The sequence below is a fragment of the Hoplias malabaricus genome, chromosome 11 (genome assembly GCF_029633855.1).
Source record: "Hoplias malabaricus isolate fHopMal1 chromosome 11, fHopMal1.hap1, whole genome shotgun sequence".
Classification (NCBI taxonomy): domain Eukaryota; kingdom Metazoa; phylum Chordata; class Actinopteri; order Characiformes; family Erythrinidae; genus Hoplias; species Hoplias malabaricus.
Window position 1 is genome coordinate 34950767 of NC_089810.1, and position 12561 is coordinate 34963327.

The following is a 12561-nucleotide window of genomic DNA, read 5'->3' on the forward strand; positions in this document are numbered from 1 at the left end:
CCTCCCCCGCCATCTGATCCAACTCACCACAAGGTGGTGATCAGTTGACAGCTCAGCGCCTCTCTTCACCCGAGTGTCCAGAACATATGGCCGCAGGTCAGATGATACGACTATAAAGTCGATCATCGAAATGCGGCCTAGGGTGTCCTGATGCCAGGTGTACTTGTGGACACCCTTATGTTCGAACATGGTGTTCGTAATGGACAAACTGTGACGAGCACAGAAATCCAATAACTGAACACCACTCGGGTTCAGATCAGCGGGGCCATTCCTCCCAATCACGCCCCTCCAGGTCTCACTGTCATTACCCACGTGAGGGTTGAAGTCCCCCAGCAGAACAATGGAGTCCCCAGAATGAGTGTTCTCCAGCACTCCCTCTAGGGTCCCCAAGAAGGCATGGTACTCTGAACTGCTGTTCGGTGCATAAGCACAAACAACAGTCAGAGCCCTTTCCCCAACCCGAAGGCGCAGGGAAATTACCCTCTCGTCCACTGGGGTAAACCCCAACGTACAGGCGCTAAGCTGGGGGGCTATGAGTAAGCCCACACCTGCCTTACGCCTCTCACCCTGGGCAACTCCAGAGTGAAAGAGCATCCAGCCCCTCTCAAGGAGATTGGTTCCAGAGCCCATACTGTGTGTCGAGGTGAGCCCAACTATATCTAGCCGGTACCTCTCAACCTCGCGCACCAGCTCAGGCTCTTTTCCCACCAGAGAGGTTACGTTTTATGTTCCAAAAGCCAGTTTCAGTAACCGAGGATCAGAACGCCAGGGCCCCCGACCCCGACCGCCACCCGATCCACAATGCACCAGACCCGGATTACTACCTCTCCCACAGGTGGTGGGCCCATGGGAGAGTGGACCCATGTATTTCCTTCGGGCTAAGCCCGGCCGGACCCCATAGGTGAAAGTCTGGCCACCAGGCGCTCGCCAAGGAGCCCCTCCCCCAGGCCTGGCTCCAGGGTGAGGCCCCGGTAACCCTGCTCCGGGCAAGGGAGGCTGTGTCCTCGTTGTTATCTTATTCATCCATGTCTTTATGGATCACTCTTTGTCTGGCCCATCACCTAGGACCAATTTGCCTTGGGAGACCCTACCAGGGGCTATTGCCCCCGACAACATAGCTCCTAGGCTCACGCAGGCACGTAAACCCCTCCACCACGTTAAGGTGGTGATCCAAGGAGGAGTAAAAACATGTATTTCCATTTTTGTGTATTTTTAGTTTACTACATCATTTGAACCCAGCAGCTGCCCTTTACACTGTGTGAAAAATGAATGCTGAATGGACCAATAGAAAGGATCCAAAATCTTTTTACATTGACCTCCTCTGAAAATTAAGAAGGCTATTTCCTTCTATTATAAAGTTACCATTTTGGAGATACTTTTTATTTTGGACAGTGATTATATACATTTAGATTCCATAAAATGAATTGTATATACACTATAAAAAATGAAAACATGTTTCTTACAAAATAGTAAATTTATTGTTTGTATATATATACATATGCATACACACACACACACCCAGAACTTACAAACATCCTTTACTTCAGGAAAAGACTGTTTTTGTCTCCTTGCAGGGCTCTTTGTCCATGCCTAACAGATTAGCGATTTTTTGGTCTATAAATAGTCCCAGAAATAACTGCAATAACAAACATATTTTCATGATTTTCATTAAAGTCCACTTTATGCCACTGGTATAATGACATTGGTGTTGGACTATAACAAATGCTTAAATATTAAATATACATAGAAACATATATAAAATAAAAACCACTGGTTTCAAACAAGGCGGCACGGTACGGGTGCAGGTAGTTTGTCGCAGTCACACAGCTCCAGGGACCTGGAAGTTGTGGGTTCGAGACCCGCTCCGGGTGACTGTCTGTGAGGAGTGTGGTGTGTTCTCCCTGTGTCTACGTGGGTTTCCTCCGGGTGACTGTCTGTGAGGAGTGTGGTGTGTTCTCCCTGTGTCTACGTGGGTTTCCTCCGGGTGACTGTCTGTGAGGAGTGTGGTGTGTTCTCCCTGTGTCTGCGTGGGTTTCCTCCGGGTGACTGTCTGTGAGGAGTGTGGTGTTGTCTCCCTGTGTCCGCGTGGGTTTCCTCCGGGTGACTGTCTGTGAAGAGTGTGGTGTGTTCTCCCTGTGTCTGTGTGGGTTTCCTCCAGGTGACTATCTGTGAGGAGTGTGGTGTGTTCTCCCTGTGTCCGCGTGGGTTTCCTCCGGGTGACTGTCTGCTCTGGTTTCCTCCCACAGTCCAAAAACACACGTTGGTAGATGGATTGGCGACTCAAAAGTGTCCATAGGTGTGAGTGTGTGAATGAATGTGTGAGTGTGTGTGTTGCTCTGGGAACGACTGGCACCCCCTCCAGGGTGTATTCCCGCCTTGTGCCCAATGATTCCAGGTAGGCTCTGGACCTACCGCGAGCCTGAACTGGATAAGCAGTTACAGATAATGAATGGATGGAAGGTTTCAAACAAACAGAACAGAGAAACCCAGACATAAACCTACACAGACACCTATAAACCCTTAAATTAACGCAAAAAGTAAGGAAATTTGTGTTTGTTAGATTATTTCTTTGCTGTAACAATGTTATTTGACAATAAATCTTAACACCATTTTCAGGGGCGCAACCCACATACTCAGCTCTACAGCTCATCCCACAAATGCATGTTCCTTACAAATGTGCCACCAGTGAAAAGGGAAATTAACCGGCTTTTCAGCGGTATAACATTTATTGCCAAGAAGCATTGTTACAACAAATAAATAATCTGCAAACACAAATTTCCTTACTTTTTGTGCTAAGTTTATTTACAGTGTCAGTTTTTACAACACTTTTTAAATTTACATGGACTACATCCAACTGGAATATCCATTGGAATAAGCTTCTACTGAGGTTTATGAAGGTCTTTCTCTGTTGTTTGAATGGCTTATGTAGGTTTAATCAAGCCTTATGGGCATTTATCTACAGTACATTCTTACCAAACATATAAAGCCACCCCTATAGGTATTTAATGGGAATTCTGAGAAATTGTGTTTATATGTGTTCTACAACAATGACATTAGATCAGACCTACTCCATAGAGAGACAGAGAGTGCACTTTTTTTGTAATGTCTTTTTACACTGACAGTGATATATGGTCAAATGTGGACATGTGTGTGTGTGTGTGTTATTTCAATCAGGCTAATGCAGGACACTGCTGTATCTCTCTCTGGGATGTATATTGGAGCTGATTTACTGGAAAAAGTTGTAATTTCTTTCTATAAATCTTTCCCAAGTCATATCTGAATTGTAGCCAATAGTTTTTGGACACTTGCTTTTTAAGTGTTTCTTATACTTGTATTTGGAACACTGCTGTGAGGATTTGATGCCATTCAACCACATACAGGATAGTAAGGTCAGGTCGTGATGTTGGATGATTAGTTCTGCATCATAAAAACACCACTCCAACTCATCCTGAAAGCATTTTATAAAGCTCCATCATGTCATACATCAAAGTTTAACAGGCTCTATAGACCAATGCTTTAGGGTTGTACACCTTACTAATAGATCCTTGCCATTCTTGCAATTGGTGTATTTGGGCTCATGTGCAGTTGCTCCGGTGTGCCTGATGCTTTTCTGTTGACTGTACGGTAGATATAGCCTGGAGCAGCTGAATTTACTGAAGGGGACATTGGGTAGATGGGCTTTTATTAAATACACTATAAATAAATGATATGTCTCTTCCTCTTTCTTCCTCTTACACTCTTTCTCTCTGCCCCTATTTCTCTTTCCCCCTCTCTCTCTCTCCTCCTCTTCCTCTTTATCTCTGCCCCCCCCTTTTCTTGCTATGTTTTAAAACCACTTCACCCCCTACCACTACCTTCACCATCTCTGTTCCTTTCCCTTCCACTCTCACTCTCTCTCTCTCTCTCTCTCTCTCTCTCTCTCTCTCTCGCTGCCACCCCCCCTCCAGGTTATAAAGGTGCTCAGTGTGAGGTGAGGATAGACCCCTGTCTGTCGAGTCCATGCCACAATAATGGGAGCTGTGAGGCTCAGGTAGGTGGACGGGGATTCAGCTGCACCTGTGCTCCAGGGTTTACTGGACCCACCTGTGGTCAGGTGGTGGATTTCTGTGCTCTAAATCCCTGCGCTCACGGAGTGTGCCGCAGCGCTGGGACCAGCTACAGGTGTCTGTGTGTTCCAGGTGAGAACCAGTGGCATTGTTGATATATATCTTAAAGATAAATCCAGCACCAGACTGGATTTCAATTCTTCCTGTGGAGTACTCAGCTTGTTCCGTTTGCTGATGTTTAAGAACCTCCTACCGTATTTCACTGCATTATTTATATTGCTGCAGTTTCTCACGGTTACCACACATTGGCCTTATTTTTGGGTAATTGGGTTTGCCATGCTGATGTCTGAAACCCACCTCTCAGTTTACTGTGACATGGGTTCCATGGTTCTAGATCAGCATGTTTAAAGGCGGTAATGGGAACCTTTTAGGTAAAAATTTTTAAAGATTTTGACATATGATGGATTTTCATTGTGTTGGTGAAAAAAGCCCAATTTGTAGTTTTTCCTCTCTTCTGAAGGAGGTGGTCCTTTCCAGCCTTTGTTGCTCTTATAGGGAACTGCACAGTGGTAGGAATTCTAAAACAGATAAAAGCAAATACGAGCTGAAACTATCTGATTTGAGATTATATCTCCTTAACCTTCTCCTAAACACACACACACACACACACACACACACACACACACACACACACATTTGTGTACATATTTGGGTTTGTGTATGCATAAACTAGCGTATGTGAGTTTGCATGTATTTGTGTGTGTGTGTGTGTGTCTGTTTCTCTCTTCATCCTTGCTGCATGCTTATGTCCTCCTCTGTCTGGTTGTTATGGAAACCGCCACCTGCTTATTCATACATCATTGTCTCCAAACCAGGGATAAAGTGCTGAGATCACTCCATTCATAATAACAGAGTTAAGCAGAATACAATAATAGTAATAATATTCTTATTATTATTAATGTGTTCCTTTCATAGGTATTCAGAGAAAAGAACATTCACAAATAGAAAAAAAATCAATGTTTTAAATATTTTAATATTATTTAAATAAAAATAATCTACAGGATATATAATACTGAGATAAATCATAATTGGGATCATTGTTTAAATTCAATATCCACTGGGACTGCACTTTATTCCTATTAGCACTCTCCAATTGAAAGTGTCCTTCATACTAACATCGTCCAATGGGATTCATTTATTTCTCACTCTCACTAATTTCACCCAGTGGGATTGCTCCATTTGAATAAACCCTGCAGAATAATATTAAGCCTGTGTGCAGTGTTGTCCAGTGAACTGAAATACACCCTGCAGGGAAAATTTAAAATGCTCTGCATATTTATCCTACTTTACAGACTGAATCTGAATTTTTATTTATTTTTTTTTTTTTAATTACACAGCAAGATGTTTCACATATAAGCCCATAAACATAGGGGTCAGAAATGGGGGATTTTTTGTTAACGCAGTTAAAGGGGTCATGGGCTGTGTCCACATACTGCCCGTAAACTTACGCACTTGTCGTGGAATATTCGATGGGATCGCCAATTAGCGCACTTCATATAGGGGCCTAGGGCGTAGGGTAAGATGTGGGTCAAGTCCTTTTGTCCTTCGACTTCCCAATGATGGGGAAAAAAACAGAGAGGAACACGCAAAAGCAGAGCACACTGCCCCCGTGTGGTGGAACTGGAGAACTACACGAATACAAAATAATGACGCTTTTCTAATCTATATTTCCTTTTTCCCTCCATCCCTCTTATCTCTGCATTTATTCCATTTTCTCTCTCTGCTTTTTAAATTTATTGTCGCTTTATTTTCTGCCTTTCTCACTGTTATTTATCTGTTCTTACTTAACTCTTTCTGCCCCCCACCTCTCTAGGTTATCATGGTTTATATTGTGAGGAGGAGTATAATGAGTGTTTATCTGCGCCATGTCAGAACTACGCCACATGCAGGGACAGGATCAATGCCTATGAGTGTGTTTGCTCCCCAGAGTTCACAGGTGTGTGTGTGTGCATATTACTTATATAACTATATAATATATGACTTATATATTAATATGAATAACTATGAATAACTTTTACTGCCTTGTGTGTGTGATTTAGGGAGACACTGTGAGATTTTTATAGACCCATGTGTGAAGATGCAATGTTTGAATGGAGGACACTGTGAGAGCAGAGGAAACAATGCCAGCTGTGTCTGCACACCTGGATTCACAGGTAATATATAGTAGAAAATAAATAATATATATATTATATATAAACCAAAAGTGCTACAACAAAACTATACAACTCAAGTAACATACGAGTGTCTCTGTATTAATTTAAATAGTGAATAAAAACTTAAAGATAAGTTACTTTCAAAACTTTCAGCTACGTACAGACAGTCATTTTTCTCACCTTAAAAGACACTGAGCTTCTGAGCATAAACAAACTAGAGAGAACTGCAGTTGCCACAACTGTAGAGGTTCCCTTTGACATAACAAAAAAAACACTCCCTCTGTTTCCAGGTGTGAAATGTGAAGTGGACATTAACGAGTGTGAGAGTTACCCCTGTCACCATGGAGGAACCTGTATTGACCAACCAAGCAGCTTCACCTGTCACTGCCCACCTGGCTGGGTGGGCGGGAACTGTGAGATACGTGAGTTTACCTGTCTATATCTCTGTCTCTGTGTGTCTGTATTTGTGTTTTTCTGTCTCTCTGTGAGAGCTCAGAAGTTCATCTTTTACCTGTCAATCTCTGAGAGCCTCTGTCTAACTATGAAAAATAAGACTTCATCTATTTGTCCATCTGTCTATCTCCCCCCACCCTCTCAGATCTCCAGTGGAAGATGGCCCACCCAGTGGACTCGCTCACTAACATGCCTCGTCACTCTCTTTATATAATAATCGGGGCTCTGTGTGTGGCATTTGTGCTGATGCTGATCATTCTAATTGTGGGGATCTGTCGGATCAGTCGTATTGAGTACCAGGCTTCATCTCGACAGGCATATCAGGAGTTTTACAATTGCCGCAGCATCGACAGCGACTTCAGCAATGCCATTGCCTCCATACGTCACGCCAGGTATCTGCACTTAATCAGGAAGATGTTTACACATTCAAAAAAAAATTCACAAATATAATTTAAAAAAACACTTCTGTGAAGAGTTTGGTGTGTCTTCTCTGTGTCCGCGTGGATTTCCTCCGGGTGACTGTCTGTGAGGAGTGTGGTGTGTTCTCCCTGTGTCTGAGTGGGTTTCCTCCGGGTGACTGTCTGTGAGGAGTGTGGTGTGTTCTTTCTGTGTCTGCGTGGGTTTCCTCCGGGTGACTAACTATGAGGAGTGTGGTGTGTTCTCCCTGTGTCTGTGTGGATTTCCTCCGGGGGCTCCGGTTTCCTACCACGGTCCAAAAATACACGTTGGTGGGTGTCCATAAGTGTGTGTGTCGCCCTGTGAAGGACTGGTGCCCCCTCCAGGGTGTGTTCCTGCCTTGCGCCCAGTGATAGTCCCGGTAGGCTTCAGACCCACCACAACCCTGAACTGTATAAGTGGTTATAGACAATGAGAGAATGAACAAAAATACTTAAATACTTTCTCTTCCCACTCCTCAGACACTCACCTGCCTCTAGAGTTTACTAGCTTACCTTTGACTCTGATCCTCAACCACACAGAGACCACCACACAGAGTTGGGGAAAGAAGTTCCATGAATGTCCAAAAAGTCCCCACAAAGTGCAAACAAAGTGCAAAAAAGGATTCCATTCTCCCACAGCTTCCCATCAGCTCTTTAACCCTGGGCCTGGCTGATGATTCCTCTGGAGCCACAGTCAGGACCTGGAGTAAATTGTGTAGGGTTAACAATCCCTGGCCCTGCCCTTTATCCTTCCAGCAGGGCACCCAGTCTGGCCTAGAACAAGAAACCCTTCAGACAGAAAGACCACAGGGTCTCACCCTCAATCATTCAGTCTCATTTGAGAAGCTACAGTTGCAAAGCAGAATTTCTAAGCCATGGCGCTGACTGCTTATTTAACTCCTGATACGTCTTCTAGTGAAACACACATTCATGCCAACGAGGTTAAACATTAGAATTTCGGAACTTTAAGATAATCTTAACAATGAGGTTTGGGAAACTGGGCCCAAAGTGGTAGCTTTTCAGAAACAGAAAAAACATTCTTAAATTTCAGTGTAAAGTAAACATGGACATGTATCATTTGTCTTTTTAATTTTATTTGATATTTTTCAGGTTTGGGAAGAAGTCCCGACCAGCAATGTATGACGCAGCTCCGATTTCTTATGAAGATTACAGCGCTGACGATAAACCACTCGTTACACTCATCAAAACAAAAGATTTGTAAAAAAAACAAGAAAAAAAAAGAAAAATGCAGGATACCAACACCCACACACCCACCTGCCTATACTCTCACACACACTTTCAGATTAGATGAAGCTGAGCATTAACAGTATTTATTTAAAAATAAGAAACAAAACTGTAAAAAAAAAAAAAGTCAAGTATAAAACTAATTTAGCTGAATTTTGGTATTAGATCTATTTTACCACTAAATGACATTAAATAAAAGCTTTTAACTCATATCGAGCCGTAGGAGTGTTATTAAACTCATGTTATGGATTAGCTTAGCAGGTTAAATTTAACTCGTAGACACTGCTGATTAATGAATGTTTGTGAGATTTTAAAGGAATGACTAAGGTTTATTTTTCTGCCAGAATCCAGAGCCCATAAATACATTCCGTGAATAAGAGGTTTTTTTAATGATATCTGTGGTTAAATTTACTGTTGATTAATTAGTGGCTGATTGAATAAGAAACTGTCCTTAACATTGTGTGTGACTTTTAGAAACAACCAATAGAAATGATCCAAATGTGTGGAATTAATTAATGACAGAAGCATTTCTTCACTGTCTCTTTAGAGAGAGAGAGAGAAAGAGAAAAGCTTTTGATTTCTGGCAGTAAAATAACAGCGTAGTGGTTTCTGTTTGGACAGTGGGACTGCCAGAATTGTGAGCAGAAACATATACACATAGAAATCTTCACAGGAGCGCCTATATTTGTGGCTATTTGTAAAGAAGCTGTAGGTTGCCTTACGCTCTGCATGAGTAGACTCCACCCTTTCTGTATTAAAGGAAAACTGCTGTACAAGTATAAATAACATGTATTTACTGTGTCTGTTATACAGTCAGTTTCCACAGAGAATACATTCATGTTTCAAGACCTAACATTAGACATAAAACAACAGTAGGAAAAAGTGTATTTCTGCTGGATAACTTTTGTTTTTTTTAATAAACAGAAATCTAAATGACCTCTCCATTAAGCAGTAAATACAAGTGAGTCTGCATTAAATAATTGCATAGTTCAAATGTTTATTGATAGAATTCAGCATTTGCCCACTTCAGCTGTAATAGTGGACATTACAGCTGAAAAATGATTTTGCAGTAAAAAAAAAATATATATATTTCAGAAGTTGGGCGGCACCGTGTCGCAGCAGGTAGTGTCACAGTTACACAGCTCCGGGGACCTGGAGGTTGTGGGTTCGATTCCCACTCCAGGTGACTGACTGTGAGGAGTTGGTGTGTTCTCCCTGTGTCTGCGTGGGTTTCCTCCGGGTGCTCCGGTTTCCTCCCACAGTCCAAAAACACACGTTGGTAGGTGGATTGGCGACTCAAAAGTGTCCGTAGGTGTGAGTGTGTGAGTGAATGTGTGTGAGTGTGTGTTGCCCTGTGAAGGACTGGCGCCCCCTCCAGGGTGTATTCCCGCCTTGCGCCCAATGATTCCAGGTAGGCTCTGGACCCACCGCGACCCTGAACTGGATAAGCAGTTACAGATAATGAATGAATTAATTTCATAAGTTTCTGAAATGCATGGAATTAAGCAGTTGGACAAAGATTACCAATGTAACTGAATAAAAGAGTTTTTATTGTTTCAATTTTGTTTTGTATAGTCATTTTGGCATCTGCCCTTTGACTTCTCTGTCCTATTCTAAATTAAGGAAAACTAAATGAAGTTATTCTCTGTGGTCAGTGATTACTCTACAGATGCAGCAGAAGATCAGCTTATAAAACACTGAAGTGTTCCTTTAATCTCAGGAAGCTTGTGTACACTGTTGTTTATCTGTTTATTTGGTGTTCCACTCTTTGCCGGAGTTTTGTGGTAGGAGAATCTTTAAATAAAGCCACTGTATCGTAAATAATCTGCTTTAAACTGAAATATTTAATATTGATTTGTTTATTTCTCTCTGTACTATTTGTATTATTGTAGAAGAGGAGTAGATTAAACAGTGTTGTAAATTCATCCACTCATATACATCACTCACCTTGTTCTAATTTGTCTTTCTCTCGTCCTTCTCGTCTTTTCCTTAAGTAACTTAACTGATGTAGCAGAGGAGAAAAATGAATAAGGGATAACGTTATAAATAATAACATTAACAGCAGAAGTTTTATTTGAATGTAAATAACAACAGCAGCTCCATATAAGGAATTCCGAGTCTAAGCTGGATTTGTCCGAGACCCCTTTTACATCTGGTTGTTACATGAGACTTGTGGGTTTCTCACCACATGCATTTACACTTGTTAGTCATAAGTGTCTTCGGCGAGTCAGTTTGACATTCCATTGCTATGTGGTGTGCAGTGTGCAAGTCGGTTTTGTCTAAGGGACACACAGTGTGTCCCTAGACAAAGCTTGGTTATTAATCTTAAGGCATCTTATTCCGTAACTTAATCACTATTTAATCACTTTTTTCTCCTTCTCCCTGTTCTCCATCATGTCCAGGTCATCCTCTTGTCGTTGTTGATGTTGGTGATTGTTGGAATTTGGAGCTGATCTGGGAACAGCTTTATGTAATTCAATTAATGATTCAGGTTTGCTATTTGCTACTCCAAAAAATTTACATTTACTCTACACTTCAAAGTGTGGGGACACAGATTAAGCTGAAAAAATAAACAGTGACATGAACATGAATGCATTTCCATTTGGAAATTTAGCCACAGCATTTTTCCAAAAGATTATTTTTCACCCAGTGAGCTCATAAATTGAAATTTAGTCGTTAAGGAACAGTAATGGAAACCTATAGCATAATTCTGAGATAAAGAGACATCAGGAAATAGCCATTCTAACAATTTATGACTGTTAAGAGTGTTAGAGTGTAAAAATAAGTGCAATAAGTGGGGAAAGAATGCAGTATGTTAATCCTTGTAGTTGAAGACCCAGATCAACTCTAAAGTCCTTAAGCCAGAGCTCGGTTTCTGTTAGAATACAGACAAACCCATGTGATCCTATATGTGGAATGATGTAGTAATAAAGGTGAACTCCTGTTTACTCAGTTCTCTGTGTCCTCTTTTTTTACATATTATGATTTATATATGTGACTGTGTGTCTGTGACTTGATATGACTTATTGTTTACATTTTAACCATGGACTTGTCCAACTGACATCCCTTTTAAAGCCAATGCCAAAAAGGCAGTAAGAGTTTTGTTTCTGTTCTGTTAATATGGAAGGTCATTAATCTCATTGTGTTGAACTCTGTAAATACGTATAGCATAATTAAGTGTTAACACTCATAAGTTCTGCATGTGTGTGTAACGTGGTCAAAAACACACATTTTAAGGTCTCAGCCAGAGTTAGGCCTCAAATACAGATGTTTATTCATAACAGGAATTACTTCACACATTACAGCCGGCAAAGAAACATAAAGTCTATGTGAACTTTAGTTTAATATGAAATATTCATAACATTTGAGCTACGCGCTTACGTCTGGCTACGCTGAGCTTACCTCATCAGACAGGGGACATGGCAAGTGTAACAACCCTTTTAAAGAGGAGCCAACAAACTTAAACTTTTATTGGGAGAAGAAACAGAGCCTTGGCACTTCGGACTATGTGTATGTATAAAAAAACTGCCCCCACATCGCAAGAAGACAGTGGCCCATGGTAGGCCCAGTAATGGCAAAACTGGAGGGCCATTGGTGTTAGCTCGTTGCTTTCTAGAAGGTCTACCAGCGGCTAAAAAGTGTTAGACAAAATGTCACTTGTTAGTACTTTTCCACTCACAGACAATTTACAGATTTTTCCTTTATGTCTTTTGTTATTGTTATTCCTAATATCTTTTGTTATTGTCATAAATTAGATTAAATAAAAAAAAATATATATATAGCACAGTATTTTCAAGCTAATCATTTTATATCAGACATACTCATTATTTTATTTCTCACAATTGTTTGTAATAGATGTATTTGTTTATTGCAGTGAACCAATAATCTCAAAATAATAATGTAATATATTTTACTCATATGGAAGCAAATCTGTCTCATCAGACTTTGAAATATTACCTTTGAATTTGTAGCACTGAATTTTATTTCACTGAAATTATGCATCTGAATTTTGTTGCTTTTGAATTTAAGTCTTCAGATTTCCACCTCTGAATATTTTGCTTCACAATTATGCATCTGAATATAACTGCTCTTGAATAGAACTCGTGAATTTTCAAGAACACGTTTTCACTGTTATTATTCAATGTTAATACATTCAGATAAAAAAAT

The 12561-nt window shown here is 41.0% G+C and overlaps 1 protein-coding gene across 2 annotated transcripts in view; it reads left to right on the forward strand.

The window, feature by feature from the left end:
- dner (delta/notch-like EGF repeat containing) overlaps positions 1 to 11331 on the forward strand; it is a 32497-nt gene extending 21166 nt beyond the window's left edge. For both annotated transcript variants that reach the window (XM_066684431.1, XM_066684432.1), the window contains exons 8-13: positions 3948 to 4178; positions 5920 to 6042; positions 6146 to 6259; positions 6550 to 6681; positions 6858 to 7104; positions 8260 to 11331. In XM_066684431.1, the coding sequence (XP_066540528.1) occupies positions 3948 to 4178; positions 5920 to 6042; positions 6146 to 6259; positions 6550 to 6681; positions 6858 to 7104; positions 8260 to 8371 (959 nt within the window). In that variant the 3' untranslated portion in view covers positions 8372 to 11331. The remainder of the gene's footprint in view (positions 1 to 3947; positions 4179 to 5919; positions 6043 to 6145; positions 6260 to 6549; positions 6682 to 6857; positions 7105 to 8259) is intronic.
- The last annotated feature ends 1230 nt before the right edge of the window (positions 11332 to 12561 follow it).